Source organism: Dioscorea cayenensis, chromosome 18 (assembly GCF_009730915.1).
Source record: "Dioscorea cayenensis subsp. rotundata cultivar TDr96_F1 chromosome 18, TDr96_F1_v2_PseudoChromosome.rev07_lg8_w22 25.fasta, whole genome shotgun sequence".
Lineage (NCBI taxonomy): Eukaryota > Viridiplantae > Streptophyta > Magnoliopsida > Dioscoreales > Dioscoreaceae > Dioscorea > Dioscorea cayenensis.
This window is the reverse complement of record NC_052488.1, coordinates 23933565-23951024: the sequence shown is the minus strand read 5'-3', so window position 1 is coordinate 23951024 and position 17460 is coordinate 23933565. Positions and strand designations below refer to the sequence as shown.

Genomic DNA, 17460 nt, shown 5'->3' with positions numbered 1-17460 from the left:
ATTACTTAAGTTTTGAGACCTTCATCTTATCAGAATGATCCACTGCATTGCCTGTCTACTGATAAATCAATTATGAAACCAATGATAAGTTTGCAGTCCACTGAATTGTTTTTTATTCTTGGCAGCTTTACTGAAAAGGGGTCTTGTTGTACTGCTCTTGTTTGACCTATCTCAAACTATTACTTTGCTCATTGTTAGGAACTTAGGGTGTATGGTTGAAAGTCAGTCTTGCTTTCCTTTGCATTCATTATCTTATGGAACATTTTAATCCTTTTACAATTGTTAGATGCTTATGTGATCTTGCTCCTTTAAAGCGTTTGATAGAATGTGAGGGCGAGGAGAAATAGCCTGCCATACTTGCAATGCCAATCAAGAACCTGGATTTTACAAGGAAAAACAGATGAGTAGGTGCCCTGCTTGTCATGGGAGGGGTTTAATAGCACATCAAGATGGTTCTGATACAATGTGAGTCATTGCATTGGACTTTGATCTTTAATGAATTGAGGTTTAACTGTTTTTCTGAAAGAAAAAAAAAATTAGACTCAATTCATCTATGCAATAAACATCTATGCTGCAAAGGGTTATATAACTCCTGCCATTACAACTGTTTTTTTTTTTATATTGTTATTTTAATTATTTTTGCAGATGTACAAAATGTAATGGCAAGGGACTGCTACCTTGTGCAACATGTGGCTCGCGTGGTTTAATTAAGTGTGAGACATGCATGGGGCGGGGTTCAATTCTAACACGCAGCATTGCACTTGTCAATTGGTATATCCTTCTTTTATATTGCTTTTTTTTTAGAAATTTAAGCTTAACCCCATTTTTGCATAACTGCTTCAATGTGGATGTTACAAAAGCCCATTTACCCACATATGGGCATGATTTTCTCTCATGGTGATTCTCAAAACATGCCTGCTGTAGTCTTAAGTCTTCATCAGAAGAATGTCTAATATGTAATCTTTGTAGGAGATGAACTAAGCATTTAGCAGATACCACTCATGGTAAGATGTTGTGTTTGTAATTATCTGTGAGCTCTGCCATGTAAGTTAAGCAGACATACTTGACAAAGAGTTACTTCTAATAATGCATGATCTAGTATGTTGCTTGAGCATTGATATGGAGCATCATGATCTTAGTTATCTAATTGTATCTTGGTTCTTTGACTAGGAGGACATTGTCAAACCCGGAAAGTTAGTGCTACCACCGCTGCGGCTTCAGTTCCTGACGAAGTGTTCCACAAGGCCAGGGGAGTCCAGCTTTTACAACACACAGTCATACCAATGCACCCCTGCCTACTTTGCAGATTCTTATTTCCTTAACCAATTTTCGTCAGAAGTCATTGCGGACAGATCTCCTGTCCCTCCATCTGCAAGGATCATTTGTGAGAGGCATATAATATCTGTTGTGCCTGTTACGCGAGTTACAATGGTCCATCGGAAGCAGTCCTTTAGCTTTTACATAATTGGAATCAGCAATGAGATCTATATAAAGGACTATCCTTCAAAATTCTGTTGGGGCCTCTGCTGCTGTTTGGAATGGTTGAAGATGTAGTCACTCCAAGCCACCATAAATAATGGGCAGCCATTCTCCATTGCTTCTCACTCTTGGTGGATAAATAATGTTTATGTTGTGAATTGAGTGTTATCTGTGTTGTTTTGAGTGAACCTGAATCATACAGAGCAGAGGTAGAGATATAAAGCCTTGTTGATGTCTATTTTGCATATATGCAGTTATACATGTTATGGTTTGGTATAGGTCCCTGTTTGTAGCTGAGTCTGATGTCTTATTTAAATGTATCAGTTTCTTATACAATGTACTGCCCTTGCAAGAAATGAAATTTTGTGTGTTGTTCAGCTTGGATCAGAATGGAAAATTCAAACAGATTAAGAAAACTTGGTGCTGAAAAATTACCAAGACTTTGAAATCAAGGTTCTAACCAAGTCTTGTGTTCATTTAACTAACATGATTTTCACCATGATAACAGCATGACATATATTGGCAGAGAAGAAAATGTCTCTGCAGCGAGTGCGCCAAAAGGGCTGATGTTAACTGCTATGATGGTGCGACTTGAAATGCTTGTTCCCATGCGCCTACCTACTCCGAAGTTCCAACTTCCAACTCTTTCTCAAGAACCACACATCTAAGTGCATGACTTGGTTGATGGTGCGATTTTGGAGGCAAACCAAATCCATTATCAGCAATGTGATCATTGTCCTTAAGATGCCCTTTCGCTTTCACTCGTTCAAGTGCAAATGCTGCATGAACAAACATGTCCATTCGCCTTCACTTGTTCAAGTTCCACTTAAATATAATGTTCTTAAATATGATTAGTAGATACTATACACTAAACCATTTGTTCAAATTAACTTTATGGTGTTGTTCGCTTTTCTTTGGGAAACAAGAGAAACTTAATTTCTGGTTAGTTGGACGAGTGAAATGTTCAAGCATGTCAAGTTATCAGACTTACTAAAGTTTCTAGAGATTAAGACGCGTGAGTGCTTTCCTGTAATTGATCTGACCAAGTCCCAGAGTTAACCAGTAATTCTTTAGTCTTCAATGGTCCATGCTATCATCAGGAAATTGGGTTGGTGTTAACTTTTCATCTCAGATGGACCTTTTCATCAAGTCTGCTTTCTGAGTCCATGCGTTTGTGCCTCCAGCACTGAGAGATATATTAAATGGGTTGGAATTATATTAGGTGAAGACTAATTCCTATTAAATTATTTTTAAGATGGAGTGTGAACTTAAATCATTAATTTGAAAAGTAAACATAAAATCTCATCTGTAGTGATGGCCATGGATTTGAGCTGGTTAACTGGTAAAATTTATGCTTGAATTCAAACACAAACATGATTGACAAAATTATGGCTTTTCAGAAAGTTGGGTTTCCTATGTGCCATTCACTAGTTGGAAATGGAATTATCTCAAGCACTACTAAAACTAAGTGGAAGGGCACTACAAACAGTGTTAACTACCAAGATTCATTGGATTTTCCACACCTAATTAATCAGGGTGTTTGCCTCCACGTCTATGGCTCTACTGCTTTGTATAACATGTAGTAATTTATATGCTTGTGTGCGTCATTGCTGAATTCCTAGCAAAGAAATTGTTTAAGAAATCAGAACTTTGTTGATGCTGAAATGTTAACTAAAATATATGTTTGGAATGGTGCTCCAATTAATCTCTGCTTTGATTGTGCCATATGTACATTAAAAAAAAAAAAGAATAAAAGTACTGAACTTGTTAGCTCTTTTTCTAGACAACAGAATAATAGACAACAGAATAAAAACCCTCGCACAAGCTACTTGGAAAATAAAAACAATTCTGAAAGTGTTTGTGTGAAGATTTGTGTTGGAGTGTCAGAAAATTAATATTGGCCAAATGACCACTGATTTTAGAAACATGGATCACCAAATGGCCCTATGATTTAAATGATGGCTCATGGTAAAGATAACTGACAGTGTGCGTGTCTAAATGTGATGTGCAGCACACGGCCATGGGTCCAAACATTTATTCTAAACTTCTAATGTCACCCGGCCGCTAGACCAACCGTTCAACGTGCGTTTACCGCTAAAGAAAACATCTTATCGTAGTACAATATGTAGATGCATTACATAATCCAGTTCCACGTGGCAATTTATTTATCTAAACAAAAAAAAGTAAGTATGAATACTAAGGAATTAATACAATCTGAAGCGAAGAAGCTTTATACAGACACTCTGAAGATTTTGGTGGAACGCGTTGACAACTCGCAGGTCCTCATTATTCACTGTGCCACCTTTTGATCCGCCGACCAAGCTGATTCCTGGAAAGACTAAAAGAGCATCCTAACTCTAGTTCACATGCACCAAGCGCCGCGTGGCAACCCCACCGAATAACATACGTCGTCCCAAGTACCATACCCCACGCCACAAGAAAAAGACGAGAGCTTTAGCAAAACGAACTCCTTGCCTATCTTGTCTGCATTAATTTGCATTTTATATATTATTTTCATTAGTTTCCATTCTTCTACCTGACTTCCTATCCTTCCCACGAATTAACACGTGACACCAGATCCTCATCAGACGGCTGATTAAGCCACTCATATGGTTCATTCAACATTTCAATATATATTATCGTGCGTCCAATTAATATATATATATATATATATATATATGTATGTATTTAAAAAAAAAACAAGGACCATGATTTCATGAGCCATGTGTATGTATATACATGTATATATATATATATATATATATATTTAGGACTAGAAGTAGAAATATTAGAAATATTAATATAAAATTAAGATATATAGTAGTATAACTAGGTAGTAAGGTAAACGAGGGAGGAGGAACGCGCGAACAGGCGCAAAAATCACGCAGAGGAACAAAAACGGTTCCCGGGCTATTCTCTCCACCACCCTCCCTCCTTAACTGCCCCCACGACCTCGTGCTCCTCCGACCCTTAATTACTCGCCGTATATCCAAGAAATATCCCGGCCATGACTGGGTCCAGCCCAACCAGTGCGTCGACCAGCGCCGTGTGCTCTTCTGGTCAGCCGCGGAGGCGGATGACCGATGCGGTTGACCTTGAACGGTGTCTCCTCCAGTTTTCAGAGGACGACGGCGATGATAGCGGGAGTCAGGGGAGTCATGAGAGGCAACCGTCGGTGGGGGCTCGTGTGGAGAAGGTTGCGTGGCAATGGTAAAGGGTGGAGGTTAATTAGGGAGGCATGCCTGGGGGGAGCTTATTGTCATGTGTTTGTTGTCTTTCACCGTGGTTGTGTTGTTCTCCAAGGCTTGGCTCACTGACCACATCGTCGAGCATGGGAGCCTTGTCCGCCGTATTGGGATCCCACTCAGAACCAATCAAGAACTCCTTGTTAGCCCCGCTAAGCGCCCTCATGACGTTCCGGTAGGTATCACAAACTTGCAACCTCTTTCTTTTATCTTTCTTGATCTGGTTTCATTGCTTTTGAGATCAAGATTATAGTTTTTTTTTTTTTAATAATTCTCATATATTTATCATTGCTAATATTGCTGTTCTTCTTCTTCTTCTTCTTCTTCTTCTTCTCTTCTTTATTATTATCATAACCCTTTTTTTTTCTCTCTGTACGTGTTGCTGGCATCTCAACTTTTTTTCATCTTTTTGTTTGTCTGGCTTTTGATTTAATTCATATTATTATCAATCATGAGTTTTGAAGGATTTTTTTCCAGAGAGGAAAAACTCTGGTTTTGTCTTTTTAGGATTTTTGTTTTTGAAAAGTTGTCTTTTTAGGATTGTTGCAGTGTTGGTGGCTCTTTTTCTTTTTCTTTGTTTTTGAAGAGATAAAAATATTGGCTGCTTCAGTGTTTTTCCTTTGACTAGTTCCTTCATTAATGTATGCGTACTTTGATACTAAGATTATCCGATTTGGCTTCTTGTAACTTGTAAGACCGGTCAGAACTTTAATAGCCACAATTGATGTATCCTTCTTCCACTTTCCATAAAAGTAGTTTTTCGTAAATTTTTCATAGATTGGATGTAACTTACTAGATATTACTCCCATACATAATAATAATATGCATGCCCTCGTTTACATTGAGCATTTTCAATTTGGAACATCATAATCCTGGATTCTAAAAGTTCTATAATCCACAGGTACTTGAGATTTGGATGAAACCCAACAACTATGGCTACTATCAGTGTATTCAACGACCAAGAAACCGTTTCAGTATGCTACATATCAATCTGAAACTGTACATCCAGTTTTTACTGAAACTTATCTAATGCTAACTACCTCCAATTTCAGGGAATGGTACTAATTCAGATGGTTACCTTCTAGTTCATGCAAATGGTGGACTGAATCAAATGAGAATGGGGGTGAGATCACTGGAAAATGAACCAGTTCAGATATATGTATATTCTTAGGTTGCATGTGACATTATATAAATATTTGATGTGCATTCCTCTGCAGATAAGTGACATGGTTTCTGTGGCAAAAATGATGAATGCCACCCTAGTTCTCCCTTCTCTGGATCATGATTCCTTCTGGACAGATCCAAGGTACCAAACATCCTCCTGAGATCAAGCAATTGGTTGAATAACAGTAGCCTTCTACAGTGACTTTGATTAAGTTTTGGCTGTGTTTTGCAGTGACTTTAAGGATATATTTGACTGGAAACATTTCATAGATGCATTAAAAGATGATGTTGAAATTGTGGAGTCTCTGCCACCGAAATATGCAAGAGTCAAACCATTTACAATGGCACCTGTCTCATGGTCTAAGGTCAGCAAATTAATTCTTTCATTTTGATAAATAGTTTCAGGTGGCAATTAGATAGTTCCCATTCACCCACACTGATTTTTATCTTTTACAGGGTTCATTTTACAGAGATCTACACAAAAAGCTAAAGAAGCACAAGGTCATCCGGTTCACCCACACTGATTCTCGGCTTACAAACAATCTTGCAGTTCCATCAGTGCAGAAGTTAAGGTGCCGAGCTAACTACAATGCACTTAGATACACACGAGAGATTGAGGAACTGGGGAAAACACTAGTTGATAGATTGAGAAATGATAGCGGTTATTATATTGCTCTTCATCTGAGGTATATAGTATTTCCAGTGAATTACTTATATACCTGTCCCTACCTACCTATTTATATATTTGTCTAACATCTTTAATAATCTATGTAAATGATTCTGTAGATATGAGAAGGACATGCTTGCATTCACTGGTTGCAGCCACAACTTGACAGCACAAGAAGCAGAGGAACTGAGGGTGATGAGGTACAATGTGAAGCACTGGAAGGAGAAGGAGATCAACAGCTCAGAGAGGCGTCTGGAAGGAGGGTGCCCAATGACACCCAGAGAAGCAGCTGTGTTTCTCAAGGCTATGGGTTACCCTTCAAATTCAAACATTTACATAGTAGCTGGGGAGATTTATGGTGAGAATAGCATGGCTGCTCTCAAGTCAGACTACCCAAATATTCACACACATACTAGTCTGGCCACACCAGAGGAACTGGAGCATTTTGAAATGTACCAGAACCGTTTGGCTGCGCTTGACTACATTGTGGCCCTCAAAAGTGATGTTTTTGTTTACACCTATGATGGTAATATGGCCAAAGCAGTGCATGGTCACAGGAGGTTTGAAGGATTCCTCAAGACCATCAACCCTGATAGGTATGTTATCTACCTACCATTTCATGTATACCAATTAACAGTGAGCTCAAGAAAGAGCTAGAGTGTTTCTCAAAAGTGTTTTTATTAATTTGTCTTCAGGCAAAATTTTGTGAAGCTGATTGATGAGTTAGATGCGGGTGCACTAACTTGGATGGAATTTAAAGACAAGGTGAACAAGAATCATAGCCAACGACTTGGTGGTCCATATTTGAGAAAAGCTGGAGTTTTGCCTAAACTAGAAGAGAACTTTTTATGCCAATCCTCTTCCTGGCTGCTTATGTGAACAAAGAAAAAAAAACTTGAAAGTGGCCAGCGAACGGTGAACGAATATAAATATATATATATATTATTTTTCCTATTTGAAGATGGAGTTTTTGTTTTTAGGCTTTGGAAGGTGGTGATCCCATGGAAAGCTTTGGCCAGAGTTTTTGATTCTCGGCTTGATGGAAGCTGTTACACAGATTGGTGATGGCCGCCGTGTGGGGACAGGGCGGATGTATAGATTTTTTTAAATTCATGAGTGGAAAACAAAGCATAGTTTCACATGGTAGGTTAGAACAATAATCTTTTGAGTAGATAATTGGAAGAGGATGTAGAAAAGCTTAGTTTTTAGTGCTAGAGTAGTTCTTTTTCACAATTCATTATTTTTTTACCCCTTTCCACGTACGCACTTCTCAAAAATCAAGGAAGATGACTATTTACTGATTTGATTTTAAGATCAATAATTTCATATTTTTGTTTAATTAATATCATGCGTCTTCCATGATCTAATGCATGGAAATTAATTATGTAAAAGTAAAATACAGACTGCCAATATTACATGCATTTAAACCCCCCACAAAAAAAAAAAAAAATATTAATTATTCAACAGGCAGCATGACCTCATTGGTCCTGAGAAGAGGCAGAGTCCATGGTGGATTATACCTGGCAAGCAGGAAATCTCCAGCGACTATGTGCCCATCCCTCTCCAAGCTCCTTCTCAGCATCTCCACCTTCTCCTTCACCACTTTATCAGTAGCCACTCCACTGAACTTCACAACTCCGTATTTCCTCTCCCCTTCCTCCCTTATAACAACCCTCTCATCGGTTGGCTTCGGCGCCTCCTCCGCTTTGGTATATTTGGAGGGCAACACGAACTGCATGGTGACCTTCGTGCTCTCATCACCGTTGGTTACAACAGGGGGCGGTCATGGCGATCTTCTCTGGACTTTTGGTGATCACAGGGAGCAGTCATTGCGATCTTTCTCAGGCTTGGTGTTGTGTGGCTCGCCAACAGCACCGATGTACTTGGCCAGGATCATGAAACCACCGTCTCGGTCACCACGCAGCTGGGTGGGGTCGTAGGTGACTTGGGCGATGACTGATGGGGCGTACTTCCTGATCTCGTAGTCCGGGCATGTTTGAAGGACTTGGTAGTTGGGCGTCTCCACTGTGATTTTTCCAAACACCATGCCCATTGATCTTAATTTTTACTGCTGCTGCTGCTACTAATGATGCTGGTGGTGGTAGTGTACGCACCCCATGCTTGTGTGGTTTAAGGTGGTTATGAGAGGAATGAATGGAGGGCATTGCAGGGTGAGTTGTGGAGTCAGTTGCTCCACGGAGGTCATGACCAACTTCATTAGCTTCGAGAGAGTACTTGGATTTCACCCTTCGGATGCAAAGTAATGCTGTAACAGAGGTTGACTAGTCTACGGATAATATATGGTTTGTTAGAGTGGCTAAATTTCAATATTAGGCTTATGTTTTGCTCCTGGATGACAATTGAACCGAAATTGGATAATAAATTTGTGATTTATTTATTTATTTTAATATTTATATATATGAACAGCACCGGCAGGGTATAGTTTAAAAAACAATAATTAAAAAAAAAAAATCAATTGAACCATGCGACGAAATAATAAAGCGGTTAAATAATTTAAAATACAAATCACACACAAGAAAATACTGTTACAAAACGCTCCACATGGCAAACTTGAACTCCTCCAACTCACAGCAGACCAGAGGGACATGCTCGTAATACTCAATCGCACTGCACACCCACTCCATAACACGTATACATCAGCTCCGCCAATGGACGTCACCTCTCGATCAAGCTTCTTCACCTCCAGCAACTTCTTGGTTCAGCCTCGGGGTGCGGGTGCGGGTTCACTCACAATATTGGGTCGGGTGATGTTAGTCGAACCCGACCCGAACCCTCTTTTTTGGAGATGATCTTCGCCGTCGATTTCCCATCCTCCCGCTCACAACCACTCTTTATATAAAAGAACGCGACTGGCTATAAAGGTGCATCCGCGTCTCATTCACCAGTTCTCTGCTCCGCCGCCTCATGTGCATCTCCTTCCTCCTGGTCTAGGGTTTGATTCTTCACTTACCTATCCATTGATTCTCCATGCAAGATAATCTATTTTTATGGGTTTAAGCTATATATATATATATATATATATATATATAGATCCTCATGTTTCAATGCTTTACTTTGTTGAATTGTTAATGTCGATCTCTTTTGCTTGGCCTGAGATTTTTCCTGTTTAGTTTTGTTATGCGCTTTTTCTTCCTTCTTGTTGCCATACATATTCAAACGATCAGTAAAGGCAGTGTCTAATCATGGTTTGGAAACCTTCCTACATGTTTTGCCTAAGCAGAGCTTATATTGAGAAAAAAAAACCCAACGCTCCTATTTAAATGGATGTTGAAAGAATGGTTTATTCTCACCTCTGGCTTTGCTGCATTTGATCGTTTGTTTGTTTGTTGTATGTTTCACATATCTGTCAAGTGTCTCAATCTATTGTTTTTTTCCTCAAGTTCCTCAGATTTGTGCTGATACGTTTGCCTGTTTTTATTTTATTTTCTAAACTTTCTGTTATACTTCGTGTTTTTCTATTCCAACTGATGAAGATGGCATCGATGATGAATACACTTCTTTTGTTATCCTTGCTCTTTGATTGCCAGTGATGAAATTCTTGGGGAATTAGTAGACTGAGATGCCATATTATATATTATATGTATATATATATATATATATGTTTGTATGTCTGTATATCTATTCACACATTGATAGAAACATAGTAATATATGGTATTATATTTTCTCTTTATCAGTAATCACCTTGCAGAACTGCGGGTATATTTGATTACTGCTGTCGGATGATATCATCGTGTTTCTATTGATGCTTGTTCATCGGCATCAATATTGTTGTTCTGCTTTTATCTTTCTTGCTGTATATACTCTGAAGGGATAGAGATAACTCTGTTGGCTTAGTCTTGGTATATTGCTAAGCTATAATAATGTTCATCTTACATGCTTATAGGTTCTTTTGATTGGGTTTTTTTTTTCTATATGGGGGTCAATGATGTGATGATAAATCTGCGTTATCTTTCTGTAAATCCTTAAAGGAATTGAAGATAATTGTGTTCACTGAGACCTCCTACAAGGAATAATAATAGTTCTCTTGCAATATTGAAATATTGTTCATCATCCATTTGTATCATTTTGTTTCCTTGCAAATCTGTAACAAGGTTCAGTTCCTTGCTCATCTTTATTTTACTTTGGGTCTATGATGTGATAACAAATCTGCGCTATTATTCTGTAAATCCTTATAAATTAAGGCATTGAAGATAGTTTGTGTTCACTTAGAGGTGTTTTTTTTTTTTAATATTATATTATTTAAAATTGTTTACCAGTATGCCCACTTTGGTTTTTATTTACCAAAGTGTGTATATTGCTTTTAAATCGGTATGTATTATACTCGGTGGCTATTTTGAGAAAGGGTAAAGTTCTTACTGTTTTTATTTTTTTAATTTTTTTAATTTTATAAACACGGTTTATTTATTTCTTTGGTTTATATAGAATTTTTACATTTTGGTTTTTAAAACTTTTCTAATTCAAGCATTTTACTAAAACTCTATTTAAATATCACCACTTATCACACTTATAATTCCCATATCTTCTTACCGTTTTTAAAAAAGCCATTGAATGTAAATCAATTTCTAAGTATTGTGCGTATTTTAGTAAATAAAAACCAAAAACGATAAATAATTTTAAAAAATATAACATTAAAAAGGCCTCACTGAGACCTGCTGCATAAAATTAGCCATTTTTTTTCTACGATATTGAGTACTATAATTGTTCACCATTGATGGATATCGTTTTCAAAGCATAGTTATTTCCCAGTTTGTACTCCATGAATTTCAGCTTTGGTGAGGCCTTATTTTTTCTTTTTGTGTGAGCCATAACATAGTATTTAAGAGCTATTCAACAGATGTATCTCTTTTTAAGAGGTATGGCATACGCAAATATTTAAATTTGAAATTACTTGTTTATGTAATCTAAACCTTCACTGGGACCAATTTGTGTTGGTTTTTCAATTTTTTTTTCTTCAACTATCTTATACTCACAGGTTTTAACTTAAGCTTTGGTCTTACCAAAAAAGCATCTGTACTGAAGAAGAGTTTAGATGATAGGAGGAACTCAGGAAGATAACAACGAACCATGCTATTATGATATGATGATGTTTGTATGTCTTTTGGGCTTCATTGCTTGGCAATTGGCTTTGAATGACTTCTCAGTTATGTGACAATAACTTGCATCGGAGCAGTGTGTGTAACTAACTCTGGAAGGGACTGACCCCCATTTTATGACAAATGTTTTATTTTGTGGTTTGTGGAGTTCATCGCATAACTGTGTCTGAATTTTTTAAATTGAGGAGATCCCAATTAAAACATCATGATTTGCACTGGTGACAGAAACTGTACCATTGTTATAAATTTTCAGTATTTACTATTTATAATGAATGACAGCATGTAAACCCAAACATCATGATGTGTATAAATTTCTTGCCTCCCATGGGTTATATTTTATATAAGCTGTAGTTTTAATTTTTAAGAATTATAGTACGTATGTATGCTGAGATTTTGAGATGGTATATTTCAATACTTGTGGGCCGATTATACAGTTAGGGCCGCCTGTAGTTAAGAACACAAATTCATTATTTCCGTCTCTTGCATGGTTTCTTTCCCATTGCGATTTGCGAGCGACGCAAATGGGTCGGTAGTCGGTACAACTGACAGAAAGATTTGAAATTTGAAAGCAAGCACATGCACATTGATCATGTATAAATTTATATTTAAATCTCAAATCCAATCCGGCGTGAGTGACACGTTGCTTCCACTGGCATCCAGCTAATTTAGAGATTCGAAATTCGAAATTGGTAAGCGATGCCACCTCATCGTTCTCCCAACTATCCGTTATTGCTATTCTGAGCCACGGCTCCGCCTAAGCCGTTCATTTCAAATGAATAGAGAGTAAACTAGCCGTTAAACATCATGATCCTATATCTACCCTGCGGGCCTCCTCTCTCGGTCTCTCTCTATCCACCACACTCTCTCTCTCTCTCGTCCTCTCTAGAGAAAGCATCAGACCGAGAAATCGAAGAGAATGAGGGAAATCCTTCATGTGCAGGGAGGCCAATGCGGCAACCAGATCGGTGCCAAGTTCTGGGAAGTAGTGTGCGCCGAGCACGGCATCGACTCCACCGGCAGGTACAAGGGTGACACCGATCTCCAGCTTGAGAGGGTCAATGTCTACTACAACGAGGCCAGCTGCGGGCGTTTCGTTCCCCGCGCCGTTCTTATGGATCTGGAGCCCGGAACCATGGACAGCATTCGCTCCGGGCCCTACGGCCAGATCTTCCGTCCTGATAACTTCGTCTTCGGCCAATCTGGTGCTGGAAACAATTGGGCCAAGGGCCATTACACCGAGGGCGCTGAGTTGATCGACTCGGTGCTCGATGTTGTTCGAAAGGAAGCGGAGAACTGTGATTGTTTGCAAGGTAAGCGGTAATCACTGTGATTGTCTATCAATGAAATTTAGTTTGATGATTGTTAGAAATCACTATATGGTGTCTGATTCTGTGGTGATTGTTCTACAGGATTTCAGGTTTGTCACTCGCTTGGAGGTGGGACTGGATCGGGGATGGGAACCCTTCTCATATCGAAGATCAGGGAAGAGTACCCTGATCGGATGATGCTCACCTTCTCCGTCTTCCCCTCCCCTAAAGTCTCTGACACTGTTGTTGAACCTTACAACGCGACGCTATCCGTCCACCAACTCGTCGAGAACGCGGACGAATGCATGGTCCTTGACAACGAGGCTCTCTATGACATCTGTTTCCGAACCCTCAAGCTCACCACACCAAGCTGTAAGCCGCTTTCCTCTCTGCTTTTCTTCCTCTTTCTCTTGATGGTGTCTTTTAACTATTGTTGAAATGATGAACAGTTGGGGACCTGAACCATCTGATCTCCGCCACCATGTCCGGAGTGACATGTTGCCTGAGATTCCCAGGACAGCTTAACTCCGACCTCCGAAAGCTCGCCGTGAACCTGATCCCTTTCCCCCGCCTCCACTTCTTCATGGTCGGCTTCGCCCCGTTGACATCCCGTGGATCCCAACAGTACAGCGCCCTCACCGTCCCTGAGCTTACTCAACAGATGTGGGACGCCAAGAACATGATGTGCGCCGCTGATCCCAGGCACGGGCGTTACCTGACAGCCTCCGCCATGTTCCGTGGCAAGATGAGCACCAAGGAAGTGGACGAGCAGATGATCAACGTGCAGAACAAGAACTCGTCCTACTTCGTTGAGTGGATCCCCAACAATGTGAAGTCCACCGTATGTGATATCCCACCGACGGGACTGAAGATGGCAGCAACCTTCATCGGGAACTCCACTTCGATTCAGGAAATGTTCAGAAGGGTGAGCGAGCAATTCACGGCTATGTTCAGGAGGAAGGCCTTCTTGCATTGGTACACGGGTGAAGGAATGGATGAGATGGAATTCACAGAGGCAGAGAGTAACATGAATGACTTGGTCTCCGAGTATCAACAATACCAGGACGCAACCGCTGATGAGGAATTAGATTATGAAGAAGAGGAAGAAGAAGAAGAAGAAGAGGGCCAGGAGGTGTGATTGCAAAAAAAAAAAAGCCCCCAGTGAAGTAGTAGTGAACTGCAATGCAACTGCCCTTGTTGCTGCCAGCAACATCAACTCCCCATGTCTTCAATTGTTTTTTAGTCATGTTTTTGCCTTCTTCTATTGTTCTTTTTGTTTTTAATTTCCCATTATATATGGCAGGATTAATATGATAAGTTTTGCTTCTAGCGATCTAATATTTCTACTTAATTATATGTGGTGAAATGAGATTCAGTCTCTTGTTGCTTTAGTAGATAAATTGTGATTTATTTATTTTAATAAAAAAAAAAATGAGATTCCTCAATGAGATGGTTCATTAAACAAGAAACTCTCAATTCTAAGTTTGCCATCAATTGAAAAAGTTCACTGATTTATTACACATTCTCAAGTGACAATGTTATATCTTACTTCTAATCACCATCTAAAACATTTTATTTAAACAAAGATGAACTCTTAAAAATATGATTTTTCTGTTAATTCAAACAATTGGTTGGTGGTGTGGAGCTTTGAGATTACCATTCTCTCATATCGGATGGAAAATTATCGGATTCTCTCTAATAGTATGCCCGAATCCATTAGTGCCGCCTTGTTCTTTCTTCTTATACTCTCTCTCCCCGATGCGGTGCGCGAAGAGGAAGGGTGGAGTGGGGTGGGGTACTATACTTATACTACACATTCTCAATGGGCGTGTTGGCGAAAAGCAGTGCTGCGGCGGCGGCAGGCGCAGGTATGATCGTCCTCTCACGGAACTCCTTCGGCCTAATCAGGTCACCAGTTAGGGCTTTTGCGAGCACCACAGCGCCGGACGCCGTCGGGGCAGATCCGGAGAAGTCAAAGCGGAGGAAGAAGAAGAACCTCTTTGAGGTGGCGCAGTTCCTGCCAAACTGGGGATTAGGGTACAAATTGGCCAAGTCTCACTGGAGAGACGTCTCCTACGAACTCACCAAGATCAATCTCTACAAGGTTTGCTTCCCTCTTTCTGTTTGTTTCCTTTAATTTCATCATCAAATTTGTATCATTTGTTTCAATGAATAATTAATTATAGGATGGTCGTCACGGCAAAGCGTGGGGGATTAGGTACAAGGCCGGTAAGCCCTCAACTTGTTTTCTTCATCGAATGTGTTTGTATCCAAGAGATAAAAAGCTGCAAAGGGGGATGAAAATGGTTATTTACTTGGTTTATTTTCCATGAATTTATAGTTGCATTTTTTTTCACTCATTTACCGTCATTTATTTTTTTAGGCATTCCTTGGAAGGAAAGGAATACATTTTAAAAAGGGACAATGAATATATAGTACCCATTAGAAAGAAAAGATTGACACAATGCTACTGCATATTCCAGTTCTGAAATTGTTTGAAACAATACAGTATTGAGCAAGTGATCTACAGTTTTATTCGTTTTTGCAGGTTCAAAAATTGGAGATGCTCCGGTGAAAATGAGTGGTGTTAATAAACCTGGATGGAAGTACTTGACAGAATCTATGAAGAACATCAACTCTCCTTCCATGCCTACACAAACCACCACTCCAGCATCTGAAGAAGCTCTTCATTATTAGCCTCTCTTTGTTGCTATGTTTTTTACATTATATTTATGAGGTTTCTGTGACTTCGGGTTTTAACTTTCAAGTTGGTAATTTCAATAGACTTGATCTGAGCTCTTTGTAATCCTCTTTTGTTTCTAGCTTTCTTCTTCCTCCATCTTTTGGTTGTATTAAACTCTTTGTAATCCTCTTTTGTTTCTAATAAAATTAGCTCTATCTGAGCTCTTTCCCCCCCAAAAAAAAAAAAATAAAAATAAATAAATAAATAAATAGACTTGATCTTTATTTATGACTCACTTCTTAGCATATTTTTTCAATTAATGCATCTTGTCAAGTTCTTGTTTAGTGGAACAAAGGGGAAAGGTTTTATTTGCAAACAAAGCTCAAATCTTTATTTATTATTATTATTATTCATGGAGGATAGGATAATATTCAACATACACAAAGCATAGACCAACTCTTAAAGACAAAAGACAAGCAAGCACACAAAGACACAATTAACTTAACGACTACATCATCCTCAAAACACAAAGCAAGGACACACCATACGAGAGTAGTTTTGAAGCTTTCTCTTGTTACATTGATTAACCAGAGATGTCAATGGCCTTCACCTCAGGCTTCTTGATCTCCTCTTTGGGCACAGTGACAGTGAGCACACCATCCTCAATGCTAGCTTTCACTTGATCCACCTTGGCATTCTCAGGCAGCCTGAAACTCCTGAGGAACTTACCACTGCTCCTCTCCACGCGGTGCCACTTGTCGTTCTTCTCCTCGTGCTCTTTGGATCTCTCGCCGCTGATCTTGAGCACCCTGCCATCCTCCACCTCCACCTTCACTTCTTCCTTCTTGACACCGGGAAGGTCAGCCTTGAAGACGTGAGCCTCCGGCGTTTCCTTCCAGTCAATGCGGGTGTTGGCGATGGCTGCAGTGTCACTGGCAAAATTGGAGCGCGGCACAGAGAGGGCATTGTTGAAGAGACCCTGGAAGCTATCGAAGGGGTCCCAGAGGTCGAGGGAGAAGGGATCGAAGACGCTGCTCCTCCTGATGATCGACATACTCGGTGTTTCCTTGAAAGGGAGACCTGAAGTTGATGACAAAGAGAGTGCGTGCTATCGAACAAAGCTTGAGATGAGAACTGATTGTGAAGTGGAGATGGTGAGGTTCTTATTTATAGGCTTTGAGAGAGACTTCGAAGTGGCTTCCTGAGAGTTCTCGGATCCTCTGGTTGGTGGTTGGCTCTAGCACCCTCTGGCGCTCTCCATGATGTTCTACATGTTTCTTTTCTTTTCTTTTTTCTTTTCTTTTTTTATTTTTAAAATGTTTCTATTTTCTTTTCTTTTCTATACAGAGTTTCTGCAACATTCTCGAGCAATCGGAATGATGCCCAACCCAACCTACCGACTTAAATCTTGGAATTTTATCTATGTTTCTAATAATATTCTTTATATCAGTGTGATGTTATAAATGTGGCCAATGAAAAGGAATATGCAGCCAATCTTATCTCCGTTTCTGATAATATTCTGTTATATCAGTGTAATTAATGATTTTTTTTTTTAAGGCTGAAAAAGAAGAGCTTGAAAGCATCTGTTAGATTGAGCAGTATACCGGTGCACTGCAGTAGATTGACAATATATACAAATAAATAAATACAAACACAACACCACACTAAGACGATACAAGACATTTTTATTAAAAAATAGACGAAAACAAGAAAAAAAAGAAGAAGCAATCTTTAGATATCTGTAAAGGGTAATTAATTATATTTTACAACCTAAAGATACATTTTTCTCTATTCATATT

General features: G+C 39.3%; 5 protein-coding genes, 2 non-coding genes and 1 pseudogene across 7 annotated transcripts; 6 read left to right on the top strand and 2 right to left on the bottom strand.

The window, feature by feature from the left end:
• Window positions 1-337: 337 nt before the first annotated feature.
• Window positions 338-1856, top strand: LOC120282524 (protein SSUH2 homolog). The gene is given in 4 exon segments (XM_039289349.1): window positions 338-465; window positions 646-786; window positions 1187-1265; window positions 1267-1856. Coding segments are annotated over 4 exon segments (573 nt in total). The 5' UTR covers window positions 338-400; the 3' UTR covers window positions 1555-1856.
• Window positions 1857-4717: 2861 nt separating this feature from the next.
• LOC120282354 (O-fucosyltransferase 19-like) lies at window positions 4718-7499 on the top strand. The gene is given in 9 exon segments (XM_039289162.1): window positions 4718-4899; window positions 5626-5698; window positions 5777-5847; window positions 5942-6030; window positions 6121-6253; window positions 6345-6574; window positions 6675-7151; window positions 7251-7398; window positions 7400-7499. Coding segments are annotated over 9 exon segments (1455 nt in total). The 5' UTR covers window positions 4718-4740; the 3' UTR covers window positions 7475-7499.
• A 408-nt stretch (window positions 7500-7907) lies between these two features.
• On the bottom strand, window positions 7908-8915 carry LOC120281922 (annotated as a pseudogene).
• Window positions 8916-10049: 1134 nt separating this feature from the next.
• LOC120283197 lies at window positions 10050-10141 on the top strand. Its single transcript, XR_005543193.1, has one exon. It is a non-coding gene; the product is annotated as a small nucleolar RNA snoR26 (small nucleolar RNA).
• A 350-nt stretch (window positions 10142-10491) lies between these two features.
• LOC120283201 lies at window positions 10492-10580 on the top strand. Its single transcript, XR_005543196.1, has one exon. It is a non-coding gene; the product is annotated as a small nucleolar RNA snoR27 (small nucleolar RNA).
• Window positions 10581-12498: 1918 nt separating this feature from the next.
• LOC120281974 (tubulin beta-8 chain-like) lies at window positions 12499-14316 on the top strand. The gene is made up of 3 exons (XM_039288667.1): window positions 12499-12981; window positions 13081-13350; window positions 13428-14316. The coding sequence occupies exons 1-3, from the start codon at window positions 12588-12590 to the stop codon at window positions 14114-14116; spliced, it is 1353 nt and encodes a 450-aa protein (XP_039144601.1). The 5' UTR covers window positions 12499-12587; the 3' UTR covers window positions 14117-14316.
• Window positions 14317-14752: 436 nt separating this feature from the next.
• Window positions 14753-15914, top strand: LOC120281969. The gene is made up of 3 exons (XM_039288663.1): window positions 14753-15082; window positions 15165-15207; window positions 15527-15914. The coding sequence occupies exons 1-3, from the start codon at window positions 14801-14803 to the stop codon at window positions 15673-15675; spliced, it is 474 nt and encodes a 157-aa protein (XP_039144597.1). The 5' UTR covers window positions 14753-14800; the 3' UTR covers window positions 15676-15914.
• Window positions 15915-16034: 120 nt separating this feature from the next.
• On the bottom strand, window positions 16035-16810 carry LOC120281970 (16.9 kDa class I heat shock protein 1-like). Its single transcript, XM_039288664.1, has one exon. The coding sequence runs from the start codon at window positions 16713-16715 to the stop codon at window positions 16245-16247; it is 471 nt and encodes a 156-aa protein (XP_039144598.1). The 5' UTR covers window positions 16716-16810; the 3' UTR covers window positions 16035-16244.
• Window positions 16811-17460: the final 650 nt, after the last annotated feature.

Bases quoted from the DNA above. Each gene is read 5' to 3' on its own strand.
- LOC120281969 (XM_039288663.1), top strand. From the start codon at position 14,801: ATGGGCGTGTTGGCGAAAAGCAGTGCTGCGGCGGCGGCAGGCGCAGGT. The intron at 15,083-15,164 runs GTTTGCTTCCCT...AATTAATTATAG, and splicing joins CCAAGATCAATCTCTACAAG to GATGGTCGTCACGGCAAAGC. The intron at 15,208-15,526 runs GTAAGCCCTCAA...TCGTTTTTGCAG, and splicing joins GGGGATTAGGTACAAGGCCG to GTTCAAAAATTGGAGATGCT.
- LOC120281970 (XM_039288664.1), bottom strand. From the start codon at position 16,715: ATGTCGATCATCAGGAGGAGCAGCGTCTTCGATCCCTTCTCCCTCGAC.
- LOC120281974 (XM_039288667.1), top strand. From the start codon at position 12,588: ATGAGGGAAATCCTTCATGTGCAGGGAGGCCAATGCGGCAACCAGATC. The intron at 12,982-13,080 runs GTAAGCGGTAAT...ATTGTTCTACAG, and splicing joins GAACTGTGATTGTTTGCAAG to GATTTCAGGTTTGTCACTCG. The intron at 13,351-13,427 runs GTAAGCCGCTTT...AATGATGAACAG, and splicing joins CAAGCTCACCACACCAAGCT to TTGGGGACCTGAACCATCTG.